At 41.4% G+C, this 18,666-nt stretch overlaps 1 protein-coding gene across 1 annotated transcript; it reads left to right on the forward strand.

The window, feature by feature from the left end:
- The first annotated feature begins 7 nt into the window (after window positions 1–7).
- On the forward strand, window positions 8–18,378 carry USP42 (ubiquitin specific peptidase 42). The gene is given in 18 exon segments (XM_030958288.1): window positions 8–176; window positions 3,741–3,978; window positions 4,749–4,949; window positions 6,034–6,144; window positions 6,308–6,410; window positions 6,577–6,644; window positions 6,808–6,878; window positions 7,422–7,504; window positions 8,803–8,914; window positions 9,299–9,439; window positions 9,647–9,747; window positions 10,170–10,308; window positions 10,970–11,698; window positions 12,061–12,146; window positions 12,774–12,913; window positions 12,916–14,269; window positions 14,744–15,036; window positions 17,278–18,378. Coding segments are annotated over 17 exon segments (4,002 nt in total). The 5' UTR covers window positions 8–176; window positions 3,741–3,749; the 3' UTR covers window positions 17,319–18,378.
- The last annotated feature ends 288 nt before the right edge of the window (window positions 18,379–18,666 follow it).

Genomic DNA, 18,666 nt, shown 5'->3' on the forward strand with positions numbered 1-18,666 from the left:
TCCTCTCCTCCCCCCGCCCGCCTGCCCGGCCGGCGCCGGGCCCCGGATGCAAGAGGCCGGCGGAGGGACGTCATTGTTCCCCGACGGACTGTAACAGTAGGCGGAGCGGGCCGGGCTGAGGCGGGGGCTGCGGCGAGGGGGACCCGGCAGCGCCGAGTCAAGCGGGGCCGAGCCAGGTAATGGGGCTGGGGGGCAGCGTAGGGCCCGGCGGCGGCCCCGGCACAGCCCGGCGGCACCGCGTGCGCCTCCCGCCTGGAAATCAATGGGCCGGGGGGAGGGGCCGGCCCGGGAAAGGGAAGGGAAAGCGACCGGCGGGAGCAGCCGGCTCAGCCCAGCCCAACCCACCGCGCCGGGGCGCGGGCCGGGCGCTCGGCCGCTGCCCTCCTGGCTGGCGGGCAGCCGGAGGGGGTGGGACCCCCGGGCGGGGCGGGGCGCCGTCCCCAGCACGCGGCGGAGGGACCCAGCCCCGCCGCCGCCGCCACCCCCTGGGCCGGCGGGACCGGCCCCCCCCGGCGCGGCGGTGCTTCCTCGCCCGCCCGCCCTCCCCGTTACGCGCCGGGGTCCCGCCGGCGCCCGCATCTCCTTCCTTCTACTCCTGCCGCTGTCGGCGTGGGGGACTCGGCGTGGGTCCCCCGCGTCCCGGCGCAGGCGGGAGGGCGGCCGGGACGCTCCGGCCCCGCGTCCCGCCGCGGGAGCGGCGCTGTGCCCCGCCTGGCCCCGCGTTGTTCCCGCTCGGCGCGGCGGTGGCGGCTTCCGCGGCCCCTCTGACCCGTGCCCGGGGGGCTCCGCGCTCGCTTCGCCGCCCCCCCACCCGCGTTGCCATGGGCACGGAGCCGCCGTTGGGCGCCGCCGCCGCGGTCCTGCCCCCGGGCCGGGATGGGACGCGGGCCCGGACAGGTCAGCACGGGGTCGGGCGGCGGAGGCGGCATGGCACAGGAGGGGAGCCGCGGGGCTGGGGGGCCGGGCGGTGTGAGGGGTGGAGGAAGAAGGGCGAGGCGGGAGCTCCTTCAGGGCCGGTTCCCGGCCCCCCTCGCCTGCGTGTCGGGCTGGGTTTTGTTTTGTGTGTGTTTGGGCTCTTGCCGCGCTGAGTGCGGACATGTTGCGTGCGGTGCCCGTCTCTGCCCCTGCCAGCGGCCTTTTATTGCCGGTGTCAGCACGTTTTCGGGAAGCGGGACCCCTCAGAAGGGCAGAGCGAGGGAAAGCGGGTCGGTGCTGCGGGCTTGGCGCTGGCGGGGCGGGCGGTTCGGTTGTGAGCGGGCTCCGGGGCTCGGGGCCGCCCGGAGCGAGGCGCTCGCGGGCGCTCGCGGCGCCGGGCTCGGTCCCGCCACAAGCAACGGCCCCGGGACACGGAGCTCGGAGCTGCCCCGCGCCGAGCGCTCCCCGCCGCCTGCTCTGCCAGGGTAAAAGCATTAATCACTTTCGCCTCTGCTGCCTTTAATTTTGTAACGAAAGTAAAACCAGCGCGGGGCGTGTGTTTGTGTTCTGCGCTGCCCCGGGTTGTTTTTGCTCCCGGCCGCGTGTGCGGTGCGGTCGGTGATGTAGCGGGGTGACTCTGCCTGCGCTTCTGCTGGAGTAGTTTCCTCCTGCTCCTTGTTTGTGCCTCGGTCTTGCCGTGTGCCGCTCTTGTTTTTTGACACTCGCTGCTGGAAGTGTTTGGTTTGTGCTGAGATAAAGACACATACTCCCTGGCTGAACGCGGTTCTGTGAACGGGATCTTGTATAAAACCCTCCTGAGCTGTGATTTATTGTATGCAAAGCGGAGACCAAACATAAATATTTAGATCCGAGTATTAACTGATGCGTGTTGTGATGAGACTGCGAAAAAAGAATCTAAACAACGCTGATGCATCACTCCAAATGGGAGGAAAGCAACTGTTTGTGCTGTTTTGCTCGTCAGTATCACACTGTGAGAAGTCTGTTATGGGAATAGCAGAGGGGAAAAGAGCTCAATACCCATGGCAATGTGCATTTGTGTTCAGCAGTGGTACAGGAGCAGAACCTGTATTTACAGCGAACAGTGGGGAAATATCTGTGTAATGTTTGTGCTACTTCATCAAAAGATGTTCTATCCAAATTAATTATATTGACAGATTTTGAAAAAGTGGTGAATCTTAGTTATTTTTGACATCTGTTGATATTTGCAGGTGTCTAGTGTTTGATATCTGGTAATCAGTTGTCAAAACTAAATTAGCAGCACCAATCAGTGCTACACAGTTGTCAAAAATAAATTTAAAAATATGTGAGGCTTCCGTCATTGGTCAGTATAAGGCCAAGGCTTTTTTGTGATAATATTCTTCTGTTGCTTTTCACTGCAGTCTTGATTCTGGTTTTTGTCCTGCAAATAAGTTCATTATGTTGTTGAAACCCCTTCCCTTTCCATCAGGAAAAAGAGATGTCACCAGTATCTGCAATTTGAAGTCTGGGTCTTTCCTGAAAATCACTAAGCCCAAGAACTGTCATGTTAGTCTTTGAAATGGACAAGGATGTCCTCATTTTTCTGTAACATAAGTGAATTTTCCATTTTTTATGTATTATCATCACTAAAATGGAAAATGTGTACACAGTAGATTTTAAATTGAAAATTTAGAGGGGAAAAAAATCTAATTAAAGGTTCCACACATGATTTGTCTTTTGTGGGACTAGAAGTTCTGCGATTTACTGTGCTTTGTTTAATCTACTGGAAGTTTCATCATTAGCAATCAAGTTGTGCCATGAATCTGAAACTGCTTCATGCTTTGTTCTCCCAGTTATTTTAGTGTTACAAAGCAGGTTATACTTTAAACCCTCAGTTAAGTTTATAGTTTCCCTAAACTTGAAGAGGCCCTACATGATAGAGTATGATAGTAGTAAAAATTTACATATAGGAGTTGATAATTGATCATGTAGTTATTCAGCAGCTTACTATGCACACAACATTACATGTATTTAAAGAGGTACCATCTTGAAACGTAATCAGCATTTTATAAATGACTTAGTATCAGTTATTACCTTTATTCTTGAAAGCTGAGGATTAGGATTTGTTTTGCTTTCTGTTGCGGTCATCATTTTCTTTTTATAGTTTACATTCCTCTTTTGTTTTTCCCTGGCAAAACAACTTTACATAAGTAGAACTGAAAAAGATGCTTTTGAATTCAACCTCTTGGTTTATAAGTAAGCATTGTAAATGATGGGTGCAAAATACCACAAGGAGTGCTGCCAAAATTGTACCCAAAGAAATACTTCTTGGAAGGGCAGGAGAAACCCAGGTGGAAATAAATGTGCAAGTGTTTTCTAGCTCTTCTTTCCCAAGATTTCTCAGAGCTGTTTCCCATGCTCTGTGTCATCAGGGGTGTGTGGTTCCCAGGAGCAGGAAGATGTTGGCCAGACAATTCCTCCTGGATCTCACCAGGCCAGCACTTGATTGTGCTGCTGCTCACAGCTTCTTTTAAGAAAAAGATCTTGGTAACTATAGTGGTTTAAAGTCCCATGGAAGTGTAAGAAATGCCGTCCATCATTAACTCAGCAGAAGTTAAAAAAATATTGACGCAGTTTGGATGGAAAAATCTACTTTGTGCATTCAGTTGTGCGTTGGGTGGAATTTTTTTGGTGTGTTTTGGGGTTTTGTTCCCTTGTTTGTAATCATTCTTAGCTGTTTAGTTCTTCAGGTTCTTTGAGACTAAGGGGCAGGATTTCTCTTGGTCTTTCCTTTTTGGAGTACTTTGGACATTCTTATACCAAACAGAACTTTTGCCTTGTTACAGATATGAACAATGACCATAGTTAACAAGCCAAAATCTTCAAAGTCTAAAAAATCTTCCTCAAGACGCTCTGACAAATCTATGAAACCCCGTACTAAAAAAATGACGTCTCGCACTGCAAGTTTGGGCCGGGTACCTCCTGCAGAAGATCCAAACAAAGTCTCTGTGGACAAAGGTCCTGGGGGGCATATTTATTGTAGATCATCTCAAAAATCAAAGCCTTTTGCCCAAAGAGATCTAGGTAAGTGTCTTCTGTCCTCCCTCCTTTTTGTTAAAAACAAAACCAAAGTAGAAGCAGATTTTAGTTGTTGCATTGCTATAAAACGGGACTACAGCAAATCAAGAGTTCAGCCACAGACTTCAGTTTTATGCATCCCCTAAGGCAGCTGCAGGGAGAGGTGTTGCAGAACTTGGGTTTATCTATTTACAATTGATTTGTAAGGTATTTTTTATTTATGTAAAATCAAATAAGAGGAGCTTTTCATAATGCATGGATGTACCTAGGTCTCTTCTCCTCTGGAGAGAAAAGTACATTTTACCATGTCTATTCATGGCTTCCATTATTCACAAGTCTTTGAATAATAACACTGCCCAGGAAGAGATCTGATATCTGTGGGGTTACTTTTTGTGCTGCTTACTTGTTTGTCTGTCTGATTTTTCTTACTGCATAACCACAAGTGTAAGTTTGTGGTTTAAGTTATGATAAGGAAAAAAACAATAATTTAATGAAGAGAATAAAGGATGTAGAGATAAAGAAATCGAGTGCTAACATCAGAGTGGTAGTTTGTGTCTTCTATTAGAAGACTTAAAACAGATGAATAAACTGTTGTCCAAAGGAGGGTGTTGACTAGCAAATTCACGTGGCAGTGTTAAAGCTGTGCATCATGTGTTGCTGTGTTTTGGAGTAGAGCTGGTTCTTCAGGCTGCTCCTGCAGAATCCTACTTTTTAAACAAATACCCTTCTTTTAAATAAAACCAGTACAACTCTTTTCGAAACACCATTTCTTGCAGTTGTTAATGATGGGATTGCTCCGCCACAAAGAATTCTTTTTCCGCCTGAGAAAATCTGTATGGATTGGCAGCAAACACAAAGTGTTGGAGTTGGACTGCAGAACCTCGGCAACACTTGTTTCCTTAATTCTACTCTCCAGTGTTTGACCTACACGCCTCCTCTTGCCAATTACATGCTTTCACTTGAGCACACCAAGTCATGTGAGTATTTTCTAACACTGTAAATCTGTTGGACAGCTCCAAAGGTGAAAGAAAAACAGGGTTCTATGAAAAAAATTCTTAGTTGTCCTATTTTGCCTGTAGAAGCAGTTTTTATGAATGAGATCTTCAAGGTCTTTTCCAGCCTAAATGGTTCTATGATTTTGCTAACAGGAAGCTCAGAATTATGGGAGGCATATAAAGTGAATTTGTTAATTTAATGTGCCATGGTAAAACTTAAAGAAAAGATCATTTCTTGCTTCATGTGAATAATGAAGTGCATTGTAAAGTGAGGCATTTGATGAACATTTGGCATTTGGGTTTCCTGCTGGTAGAAAGGTGATAAAATTTAGGATGTTGGCGTTAAAGATTCTTAGTCTTCACAGCTGAGATACTGCAGTGCACTAATACTGTGATAAATTACATGTTCAATGTTGACCCATTAAAAAACCCAAACATTCTATAATGCACTACAAGCTAATCTTTTATGAACTCGAATACAAATTTAGAGGGGTACTGTATTGAAATTTAGGCTGATTTTATTCTAAATAATTGTTTGTACATTTTAAATCCTGGAATTTGTGTTCTTTGAATTTTGATTTTATACTTGACTTTATTAAGCCTAGGGGGCTTTCTTTTTATATCCATAAATGTGAAGTTATTTCCTAAGGCAGCTGTATGCTTTCTAGTCTGGTATCTTAATATGTATTCCTAGAAGTTTGACTGTGTTTTATTCTCATATATAAAATTATTTCAGTTAAGAATCGCAGAATTATTGGAAGGAACCTTCAAAATTATTTAGTTCCAATTCTCTGCCATGGGCAGGGACACCTTCCAGTGGGAATATTCCAGGCCAGGATGGATGGGGTTTTGAGCAGCCTGGTGTGTGATTTAAGGAGTTTTATTCTGTACAATTCTCCATAATAAAATGCCACAAAACTGTTGGGATATTGACACCTTAGGAGAAGAGAATGTACCACAGAGAGTGGACATTGCCCCCACTACTTAGATTATTATTGTTTTGGGGTGGGTTTTCCTTTTAGCAATGTGTGTTTGACTGGAATGGGATACTTTCTTCTTTCACTAGGTCATGTAGAAGGATTCTGTATGATGTGCACAATGGAAAGTCACATCAACCAGGTCCTGTGTTGCTCTAATAATGCTATCAAACCCACGTCTGTTATCAATGGCCTTAAAAGTAAGTATTTTGATATAGGTTTATTTTTATTTTTTTTAATTTTACAGCGAGTTATGTGATGCATGTAAATAATGTTGCTACTTTAAAGAAGAGGTATTTTAGAAATGTGTGTTTTCTTTCATTCTATAAGAAATAAATATATGATAACCTTCTTATTTATTAGGAATAGGAAAACATTTCCATTTTGGCAGTCAAGAGGATGCACATGAATTCTTATGCTTCACTGTTGATGCTTTACAGAAAGCTTGCTTGAATGGAAGCACCAAGTAAGCATAAAATAATTACATTTAAATCTTTCCTAGCCCCTCTTACTACTTTATTTACTATCATAAATTAAAATCTGTGTCCTAGGTTTTCATAAAACCAAAAGTTGTTTGAGGAATTAACTCTGTGCTTTCAGTCTTCTGAGGTCTGACTCTAATTTATTTCCAGATTAGACAGATCTTCTCAAGCCACCACGCTTATTTATCAGATATTTGGAGGATATCTAAGATCTCGAGGTACTTTTTTAAAAATTTTACTGTCTTTCGAACTGATCTTTGTCTTTTTGTCTGTCTGTAGCAAAGGAGTTTGTCATTTGACTAAAGTAATGTGTATTAATAATTTAAATTAATGCAGTTAGTCTCATTCACGTGATGTTAAGCATTTGTATTTTGGTTCCAGTAAAGTGCTTGAACTGCAAAGCAGTGTCAGACACGTACGAGCCGTTTCTCGACGTTACTTTGGATATAAAGGTAAGAATGTGTGTGAGCGTGGCCTGAGATGTGTAAATGCTTGTAGAGCTTTGTAAAATAAAGTCATTTGGCTTAGAAACTGATCTTGTTACAGCAAAACTGCTTGGTAGTGGATGGTGGTGGATTGGACTGTGTTGTTCTGTGGAAGCCATGGAAATGTTTTCCATGTTTGGATTGGATTTAAGCTGGAAAAATAATAATTATGGCTACACAAACAATGATATAATCATACTTCTCAATTATTCTACTTCAATATACATCTATTGTTAGACTGATGGGTTTGATTGTTCTCATTATTGATGCCAAGGCATACCACAGATACTGCCTGGCACTGCAAAATTTACTTATTTTGAAGTGGGATCATTTTGAAATGAGGTAAATACTCAGAGAACTCCATTTCTGTCTCCTCCTTCACAGTGTTTGCTGGTTCACAGTAGGCCACTTAAGTATAAACTTGCAAGGTTCTCTTGTAAAGTGCTTATAAGTGCTTGAAATTTTGCAGTTCTTGTGACTTAGTGTTCTACTTTCTTTCTACTCATGCAGGCAGTTACGTCTGTCACCAGAGCTCTGGAACAATTTGTGAAACCGGAACAGCTGGATGGTGAAAACAGCTATAAGTGTAGCAAGTAAGATTATTACTAATTACACCTTAATACAAGTCACATGTTCAATGCAGTGCATGACCTGGAGGATGAGTTATCTCTTGACTTTGTTTAGCAATAAGACAGAGATGACTTGCTGTTTCATTCAGTTTTGTTTACATAACTAATATAGTGAAATCATTCAAAGTTTGGAAAATAGTGCACTTGTTTCTAAATGAGTAATTTTTATATTTCTGTTTAAATATTTGGAAATACATTATAAGAATTGTATTGCTCACATTAGAACTTTTCCTAATACTGTCTGTGCTGGGCCTTGTCAGCCTCCCTGAGTGTGAAGTTGCACACTAAAATCCTCATAGTCGGAAGTTAAAAGGCATGGCTGAGAAATGTGAGTTGGAGCGCAGGGATATGGACAAGGATTTGGGGTGAGAGGCAACACCAGCTTAGTCACACACAAATCCAGAAGTTTAGTCTTTTTGTGAGTTTGAAAAGAAAGATTTGGTGTATGTACAGTGTCAATAGTTTGCTGGCAAACTGTTATGTTAGTTTTCAGTTTCTTTTTTGTTTTCTAGCATTATTTTTTCTAATAAAGATTACTACTGCCTGAAACCTTCATCTCTAAATACAAGTTTCAGAATTTTATAAACCACTTCTTTTTTTTTTCCTTATTCTGGATGGCTCTCTTATTTTTTTCATTGGCTTTCTCCATCAGTTTGGAATTCTGTGCGTGGTATTTTGACATCACTTTTAAAAGAGGCAGTCAAATCCTTTCTGTTTGTTACTCAGCAGTACTTTTCTTGACAATGTGAAGTGACATGTTTCAGTCTTTGTGCTGATGGTTGCATTTCAGGACTTAGTCTGTACCTCCTTTGAGTGTGCAGTGAAACAAATGAAATTAACAATTTTGTTTTGAAGGGTTGCAGAGGGTTTCAGTCTTTCCAGGCAATCTCAGTACAAGAAAACTCAATATTGTCCAATATTGTCTGCCTCTTGCAGAATGGCTGTTTCCTTCCAGTGATTTCTTTACATTTTTTACTGCCTTACCTTTTGACATAAGAAAGATACATCTAAAGGCATTTATTTGGCTATCCAGAGATAATGTCCTAAATCCTTTGTTCTGTTGAGCTGTCTCTAATATCCTGCTATGTTCTCTCTATTAACAAAGCTGAAATGCAGTTTATGGATTTAAGAAAGGACCCAACATATTATACAAGCAAAATATCATTCAAATAGCATAAGCATGTGTGAGAAATGAAAAGCTGTTTGACTTCTGGGTGAGAAAAGAATATACTGTTAAAAATATGTCTGTGCTTGTTTTAAAGGTGTAAAAAGATGGTTCCAGCATCAAAGAGATACACGATACATCGCTCTTCCAATGTTCTCACAATATCACTGAAAAGATTTGCAAATTTTACAGGTGGAAAGATCAACAAGGTATGTTTGCAGCTGGAATGCTGCTTTATCTTCTTGGGATGGGCATTTCTCAAAGATGAATACTCATTTTAAAGTTGTTCACATTTCAGGCAGTAAACTACAGTGTAAGAGAAGTTGATATAACAACTTAGCAACCATGGCTGTTACTTTCTTTTTTATTACTGATAGAGTTCCTGTGTGACCATAAGAAGATACCTTCTCCGTAAAGAGCTAATTCTGTGGAAAATAGCTTCCTGCAGCTTAAGTTATTAAATGTTGTTTGTGAGAATAGGCATTTTCAAGTGAATTGAAAAATATATTTATATAGTCCTAATCTGTGTGTTTTTCAGGTTGTTCCATGAGGTATTTCAGGATAACTTTTGAATCTTCTTTGTCTTTGTTTAGGATGTAAAATACCCTGAATATTTGGATCTTCGAGCATATATGTCCCAATCTATTGGAGAACCCCTCATCTATGCTTTGTATGCAGTTCTTGTACATAGTGGCTTCAACTGTAATGCTGGACACTATCTCTGCTTCATAAAGGTAGAGATCAGCTCAACTTCTAACAGGATAAAATTTGTGCTGGCAAAGAAATTAAAGTGTTATTGGTAACCACTGGTTTTCAGAGAAAACATTGCATCATGTGCTTTGTTTGCTTTGTTTTGGTATGCTTTGTTCTGCAGTGCTCTATCTGTGATGTCCTTTGGAACACATACAATTCATCTGAAGATATTCTGTCTTTGTTTGCAGGCTGGTAATGGACTTTGGTACCGAATGAATGATGCCTCAGTAGAGCTTTCTGATATCAAAACAGTTCTCAATCAGCAAGCTTATGTACTTTTTTATATCAGGTAATAACACCAGATGTCCTCAGACCATTTTTATTGTCAGGTTGCTGATACTTTTCTTGTTTTGGAGTTTTTTTATTTGTATATTTCTGTCTAAGTGGAAATTCCGCATGTCATTTATTACCTTTCATTGCTTGACCTTAAGCTTCTACATTTGGGTACACTGCTTTCCATGTGCTCACTGTAGCTGGCCAGTTTAGAAAAGAGGTGAAATCATGACCATAGATGGTGTGAGGCTGAACCATTGCTCTGGAAAGGACAGTCGTTGTAGGAAAACCATTATCTAATCTTCGGTTTGTAGTCCTGCCTAAGTGTACCAGATGTATCTTTTGTGTCGTATTCACTGTTGCTGAGATTATGGGATGGGTTTAATCCAGAATTGGCTGAAGGAATAGCTCTGAGCTCGGGTGTCCCTCTGTCCCCAGGCGCTATGACCTGACGCTGGGGGAGCGAGCGTTCTACCTGCCCGCGCCCTCCTACCCACGCTCCTTCCTGGGCCAGCGCGGGGCCAGCAGCAAGCAGCCTGCGTTCATGGGACCCCGGCTGCCTCCCCACATGATCAAGGTAATTCAAGGGGGGCAGGTAATAGCACCAGGTTTCGGTGTAGGGTGGGGTTTTTTGAGTTTTAGTTTCCCTTCCACACTGCAGGTTTCTTCACAGCCCTCATGCTAGAGCCAGAATTACTCAAACAGTGGCTAATCCTTAATTGTGCAGCCATGACACTTTGTTACTTTACGCTTCCAGCTCATCTTTCTAAAACCTGGGAGCTGTGCTCTTGAGACAATTAAAGTTGCCTATTAATGCCTAAACAATTTAATTTCAAAAAGTAGTCTATTCATGCCTAAGTAATTTAAATTTAAAAAGTAAATATCTGCCCTGTCCCCGTCAGTGTCACTTTAGTAAAGACAGTGATAGACTACAAATTGTCTTGTTCCTGAGTACTAGCAGAAATATTCCAGTGTTGTCGGGGAGGAAAATAAATATTTTTTTAATAGCTTTAGTGAATGTTAAGTTGTTTGGGTGGGTGTCAAACTGATGCTCATTTGATACCAAAGGCAGGATTTACACACACCTGTTGGACATGCATGTATATTGGGAGGAAGGTGAAATTTCTTCTTAGGTATTGAGGCAATCTGTAGAATTATTTAGTATGAGAATTTAATGTTGTAAAACTTCCTGTGCTCTGTGTTTGAACATATCCATCTTACAATCTCTTCAAATCCAGAGTTCAAGTCGTTTAAATGGAAATGGACCCTTGAAAGAGGATCCCAGTACTGTTGGTGTTGCTGTAAAAAGGCCGTCTTCAGCTCCACCAACAGCTTGTGTTCAGAACTGGGCCATTTCCAGGCCTTCAATGGCAGACCCTTCCAAAGCCCAGAAGATCACCATCAGTATTCACAACAAGCTGCCCCCCCGGCCGGCGGTGCCGCAGGCCGAGTGTCCCAGCAGCGCTGTGGAGGAGGAGGATCTGAAGCCCCTTCCTTCAGCCACAATTACAAACTCTTCTGCAGCAGAGCCTACCTCAAACCTCTCCACAGTGTCAGTTGCTACTAATGTCTCCAAGCAGGAGGTTGCTGATGAAATCTTTGTTGAGCCAGCAGTGAATGGAAACCCTAAGCTGTGTTCTGATAACATGGTCCCTTACGGTGCAGAGCCTTCAGGAAAATCCGAGGAGTCAAAGGGCTTGTTCAAAAGGCATTGCAACGTCATCTCTTCCAATGGGATTCTGATTGGGAAGGTGGTCCGTACATTGCATAATTCCCATTCATCCTGTCAGAATGCTGAAGAAAGATCCCAGCATGAGCTGCCAAAAATTGATTCCCTAAATGGTGCTATTAGTTTAGATAATGAATATAAAGAAAATGGACTGAAACTTGATGATTCCACTTGCCAAGTCCAACCCGTTAAACCTTCTGAGATTTTCTTCTATAAAGCAAACGGAGTGCTTGAAGCGGTGAGTTACATTTGTTCAGCTGCACTTTCTCACCTATGGGATATTCAATATTCATGGGCACTACAATGTGGAATACCAAGAAAACACACCACAGATTTTATTCTAACCCTTTGTGCTATTATCCCACTGAATTTGCAGAGCTGAGTTAACAAATGACATATGTCATAAGAGAAGTTCAGGGAGATAATACTTCATAAGTTTCATAAAATACATTTTTGGGAGGGGGGGCTGACATGTCAAGTGGGAAGAGTGCAGGTGTCTGTGATCTTGTGTAACATCTAATGTTGGAAGTTTGTCAGCAGTAGTTTTCTACTAAAAATTGCTTTCTTTTCTATTTGTTAACTTCTGTGTTTTAATTGTAGATGCCTAAAGCTTTGTCACCAGATCCTCAAGGTATCTTAGAATCTCTTACGTACAGCCAGTTGAACAGCTTGTCAGAGGAAAAGAGGTAAAATGACTATACTGATTAAAACAAGATTTCATACAAATTTATTACTATTTTACCCATCTACTAGTAATACTTAAAAGATTTACATCAGTACAAAGAATTCCGCACTGTACATCTGGTATTGCAAGCATCAGCACTGGGCACACATTATCCTGATACTAAATACAGGCAGATGCCTCCTATAAAACTTTCACAGGATGTTTTTACATTTTTCTTCCATTGTCAGGAATACTTTTTCTATTTCTCTTTCACTTTTTTGCATCCTGGGATGAGTGAATGTAAATTCCCACAGTCTGCTCTCCCACTTGGGAGAGTGGGAAATCTGTGTGTTTACCTTTTTTCTAACTGGGGGAAAAGCAAATACAGTGGTTCTGGCTATTGATGAGATTCAGAGCTGCAAGTGGAGAGGGTTGCATATGTTGGGGATGGGGTTTTTAAGGCAAGACCTGCAGAACTGAGAGAAGAAAAACTCTCCATGGGGGCTGAGGGAGGTGGAAGAATGGTTTTCTAAAGTCAATGTCTTTCAGAGCTTTGCATTAGCTACTTTTGTTTTTTTAGGAAATTTTACTCCTAACATCTTTTAGATGGACTTTTTCAAGTTAAAAATATGTTTTTATTTTTGTGCAGTGTCTCTGGACCTCAGAAGTCTTCTGACAATGATGGAGTTACAAATACTGTAGTGATGGAAGCACTGTTTGCCTATGAAGAATCCAGGAAGGTTCCTTCCAACTTTAGCTGTGAGGTTGAGAAACTTTTTACTCAATCAGATTCGAAACCATTTTTACCAAAGAAGAAGTTGCTGAAAGTATTATAACAAAAGCTGATAATGCACATCTCAATATCAATGGTCAGCACAAGGTTAGGAAAAAATCCTTGGATACTGAAGGTGAATTCCTTGGGCAGTCTGAGTCTGAAGACATCAGAGATAAAGACAAACTAAGAAGATCAAAAGAACCTGAACTCATTTCAAAAGAAAATCCTTTGTACATCAAAGGATCTCCTGAGAGCAAAGAGAAATTAGGGCAAATTTCCTCTATAAAGCCTGACATTGAATGTAGTTCTAAAAAACTTGCATCTCTAGATATTACAGATAAATGCCAAGATACAAAGGACATTTCTAATAACTATGTAGAGGTACCACCTGTTAATGACTCTTCTATTACAAAGCTGGATAAAGTATTGGAAAGTCAATTTTCTAGAGCAGATGAGGGACTGAGTAATAAAATATGTGAAGATGATGATAAACATATGAAAAAAAATAAGAAAAAAATCCATGACTCTAAAAGAACTGACAAAGAGCACTACCGGAGGAAGAGAGAAAGCTCGGACACTGAGGAGAAGGAGAGGCAAACCAGAAACAAACCAGATGATCATTCCCACAGGAGGAGGAGCTCTCACAGCATGGAAACAAACAAGCAAAGCCGTCACAAGCAGGAATATTGCAGTGAGAGCAAGTACAGATCCTCCCACAATGAAAGGAACAGTCCCAGTAATGGCAGGAGCTCAGGAAAATATTCTCGCTACAGATCCCGAAGCAGAGAAAGGACAGACACAGACAGGAATAGGTATTATTATTCCAAAGGAGACAGACCTTGGATTAGAGAAAGATACTATCAAGATGAACCACGGAGATGGGACAAATGCAGGTACTACAATGATTATTATTCCTCCCATGGAACAAGGGATGGTAGGGAGAGGAGGTCCTCTCATTGTGATAAAGACTATGACAAATTGAGCCAAGCTTACAGCAGGTCACACAAGGATTATCACTGCAAAAGCAGATGGGCTCACAGCACACTCTCCCGAGAGGAGGATGTGCATCACTTCAGCAGCCACAGAGCAAACTTCCACCATTGTTCAGTACCTCAGCAGCACTCGGAAAAATACTCCCGTGAGAGGCACGGGCTTCCAGCAGGCTCAGCTCACTCCAGTTTTGAGGACTCTTCCCGGGAAAACGAAAAAGAAAAACTAAGAAATGGCAAAAGAAAATACTCCCACCATGAAGAAAGTGGAAGTGACGTAGAAAAGAAATGCCGAAAGACAGATGACCAAAGAATCAAAAAGTATAAGAAGGTCAAGAAGAAAAAGAAGTCCAAAGATAAACATCGAGAGAAGGATTACAAGTAAGCAAGGATTCCAGCATAATCAGCAATTTTTTCCTAATTATTTTCTGGGTATTTCTCATGTCTGCCTTTTTTTCATTGTTTCTAAGTAACTTATCTGTCATAATGTGACGGGATCATGTTATTAGGTTGGCCAAGAGAAGATAGGAAAGATGTTGCTGAATTGTGTTAGAACACTAGAGCTGGACAATGTAGACAGAATAACATCTGCACACCGTTCTTGATTAGGTTACAATTTTAATTTTTTTTTTAATCCCCCATATGCCTGTTAACAATTTGTGTACAAACCACGACCTCTTGTCCTTCATTCTGAGGGCTTAAGATTGCTGCATCTAAATTAACTTAGATATGCAGAAAGTACCACAAAGTAGGAGACACTCTGCAAGTCGTCACCTGTGGTAAATAAATAACATTTCATATATACATCAAGTGCCACATCTGTTTTTCTATTTTTAACTTGCATGTTTCCTTCAGACTTTATGATTTGGATTGCTCTGTGCTCCACTTTGACAATGACAATCGCAAACATAAGAAAAAGAAGAAAAAGAAGAAGCACGACAGGAAACTGAAAGACTTATTGGAATATTTAGATCCTCGTTTCCAGAAGAAAACATGGGAGAAGAAGGAAGAATCCCGTCCTCCAGATGACCATTTATGTGAGCAATACAGAAACCAGGGCAGTAAACAACCCTACAAGGAAGAGAAGCCTTCTGGTGCAGGTGACAGCAAGAAATACAGCTCCATGGCATCCACTGAGTATGTCAGAGGTAAGGCCCTGGGATGGTGGCAGGACTCCTGGCTCTTCATAACCATCTTTAAATGCTGGGCTGATGAAATCCCTGGGTCTTAGCACAGCTTCCAAACAGCATCATGGCAGGGGGTTGGAAATAGATGATCTTTAAGATCCCTTCCAATCCAAACCATTCTATAATTTAAATAAAATACTACATTCAGTTGTTCATAGCATAGAAACAGTGGAGGTTGCTCACTCAGAATAACAGGAGTTGGTGATAATACTGAAATATTGTTGGTCCACGTGTAGCTCTGCCTTCTCCTAAGCACAGCTGTCAAACCTCCAGAGGACACTTCACAATTTAACACCTGGAGAGTGTTAAATTCCTGCTATTGTTTTATTCAGTTGTGGGGTTTTTCTGTTAGTGTAGACTTAACAACACATAGAAGTGGGCTGAGGAAACAGCTCTTTCCCCATTTTTGGTATTTGAAAAAGTCTGTCTGGTGCTTCTTACAAAAAACCCAAATATGAATTTGTGTGCCTGACTAAATTTACACTGAGCTCTCAGCTGTTGCTTGTCATAATCTCAACTTGGGCTCGCAGTGGATAAATTAATTAGTTTAAATTAATTAGCTCTAAAATTATGCAGTGAAGATGATTGCACACTGCAACAAATTCAACATCTAAAATCAAACTTGACAACATTTCCCATGAAATTTTTGCTGAACAGAAGTGTTTATTATAGAAATAATACCTTATTAAATGCCTTTTATCTGACATAAACCAGTTCCAGTTACTGATCTATTTTAATAGAAAACCAAAACAATCCTCTAACTGTTTTACTCAAAGATAAGTGAAGAAGACAGCTCACTATCCAAAAGCAAGTTTAATTGTTAAATTGTCTACATTTTATACCTACAGTTTAAGAATTGGGTTAATGGTCAGTGACAGTCCTGTTCATTTCTGGTCATGTTGAAACTGTCAACATAGAAAAAAAATACAAGTTTGATCTTGAAATTCTGGAAAATCAAAATCCCTTTCAAGGGTTTCCACACTTAGGCAAATTGCCACAATTAGTGCACTGAATTCATGCACTGAAAAGTTTGCTCAAGGCAAAGAAGAAGTGCATTTGTGGAAAACTGATTGTATTTTAAGACACAGATGACCAAAAGTTCTATTCTAAAAATAGAGTGGAGGGAAAGCTGATTGTTCACCCATTATTCTTTCATGAGAAAAAATTCAGAACTGAATTGAGGTCTTTCAAATCCTAATGGTGTAAAAGGAGACTTCTTTTATGATACTCATGTCCAAAATAACACTTATTGCACGAAAAGGGTCTGTTCTAGCTGATAAATCAGGCACTAAACAGAGTAAAATGCTCATGCTCAGTCGTGGTTTGGCCTTGGTGATTCTGTGGCCAGCAGGTGGCAAACTCGGGTTTTCCAAAGCAGGTTTGGTGAGGAATTCCGTGTTCTGCATCTCCTTGCTTAGGGCAGGGCACTGAGGCTGCTGGGCTGTGCAGGGGAGAAGGAGAAGGAGCTGTTTGTTCATTGCTGAACAACACCAGGGGGACACCAGGGCAGGAAGAAGCAGTTTAACTCTTGAGAATTTTAATATTTCCTCAAGTCTGTGGATGTTAATTAGCTCCATCTTCTGGAATGTCAGGGTTTGGTTTTTTTTTTTTTTAAGTGGGTCTCAAGTAGTATTCTCTGTTGGATGGAAGCTGCTTTGGTTGTGTTTTTAGATTACTGAATGTCTCAAGGTAGGGACAGGCAAGGAACCACTGAGGAATTGTGAGGTTGTGCCTTTTCACCCAACTCCTGTTATTTTGAATAAATTAATAAGGATGAAAACAGCTAGTGAGAAGTTGTTTTTTCAGCAAAGTTTATACAGGAGGAGGGAAGGAGCAGCTTTGAATCAGTTCTTTCCTACATGTTCTCTCCAGCAAGTTTCTGAAGGCTCTGCCCTTGTGGGTACAATATGGTCAGCCTGACCACAAGATTGTTACTAAAACAATGCTGCTTTCTAGGCAAAACTTCAATTGCATTTGATCCAGCCAAGGTCCAGCACTTGCTGTTAAAGCAGGTGGCTCTGTCCTAAGGCTCTGTACAGTTCTGCAGCTTTAGCCTAGAACTGGGGAGCAGTTGGATCCTGTCCTGAGGGAGCAGATGGAGCTGGGGCAGCTTTGAGCCTTGTCTTTTAGAAATCAAACCCCTGAGACAGTTTAATGTTAAATGTCACAGCAGGACTGACCTTGTTTCCTTTTGCCTTTCAGATGTGGAGCTGACTGATGAAAGCCTTCAATACTCAGACTGAACCCACCACCAACCCCAAGGACTTCTGACCACCACCCCCAACAACCCTTCACCTTCAAAACCAACAACTTATCATCAAAACCAACGACTCCTTACCTTCAATGACTTCTTACCTTCAAACCTGACATTACCAATAGTGACCATCAAAACTTAAGATTTATTATCAATTACCATCAAGACAAAATCCAGTCATAAGTGGTGCTTAACATTTCTGTACAGAATTTTACCATATAAGAACTTTTTTTTAGTTTTTAACTTGAGACTTTCTTTTTTAAAATATACTTCTAATCCAAAAGGGTGAAAACTTTTTACAACTGCTGAACATTGTAAATTACCACATAAATATCTCACTGAGCTGAGATAATGCCCTGGAATAGACCATCTCAAATGCTGCTTAATTACAGACTCAGGTTGACTTTATGTTATTCATGTAATGTTACTCCAAGTTAAGACATCTGGTGCAAGAGCGACCAGGAATTATAAAAGTTGCAACTGACAGTCTGTATATTTAATTTAAAGACTTATTTAAAACTTCACAAGTTTTGCAAGAGCTTCATTTTTTTTTTCTGTGGTCTGACACTAGAAACTAATTTACTTCACATTTGAGTTATATTCAAGATCTGAAGAAAATCTTCTGGTTTTCGACATTGTGAAACAACAAATATGCAGTTCTGAATGTATCTCTCAAGACTATTTGTATATTGTTCCATATGTTTTTATTACATTTTCTTAATATACTGTCATTTGTCTTAAGTCTCAGTTGTCTGTTTTGTCTCTCTAAAGTGTCTAGTTACAGACAAATTCATACTGTGATTTTTATTTTTATTATTAAATGCTATCAAACTGTGATGCACTTATTATTCACTGGTCCTGCATCAGGAGATGAGTGGGGAACCTGTATTAAATACAGTTCATCTGAATAATCTGTCTGGTTTATACAAGCTGTGTTGTTCAGAGATGTCTAAAGTTTGATCTTTGTTTTTTTAAAGATAAAAAGCACTTGCCCCACTGTAAATATATAGCATGTAAAATTTATATAGTATATAAATACAGCAAAGTCAAAATGGATTTTTACTTGAGTTTTACTTGAGTTATTTAACATGCACTGTGTCATGGGAGCTGACAGCTGTCAGAGTGTGTTTGCCACTGGAGAAGTCACATCTTCCTCTCAGTGTAGGGGAGAAGATGCTGTTGGTGTGAGCCACAGAAGAAAATCAGTAACTGGGACTGCAGCTGCCTGGACAAGGATGCTGAAGGCTTCTCCTCTGAACTTAAAGCTTCCACAGCCAGGCACCAGGCTGGGAGCTCAGCAGGAGCTTGGTATTGTGTATGACAAAAAAAAAAAACAA

The sequence above is a fragment of the Camarhynchus parvulus genome, chromosome 14 (genome assembly GCF_901933205.1).
Source record: "Camarhynchus parvulus chromosome 14, STF_HiC, whole genome shotgun sequence".
In the NCBI taxonomy this organism is placed as follows: domain Eukaryota; kingdom Metazoa; phylum Chordata; class Aves; order Passeriformes; family Thraupidae; genus Camarhynchus; species Camarhynchus parvulus.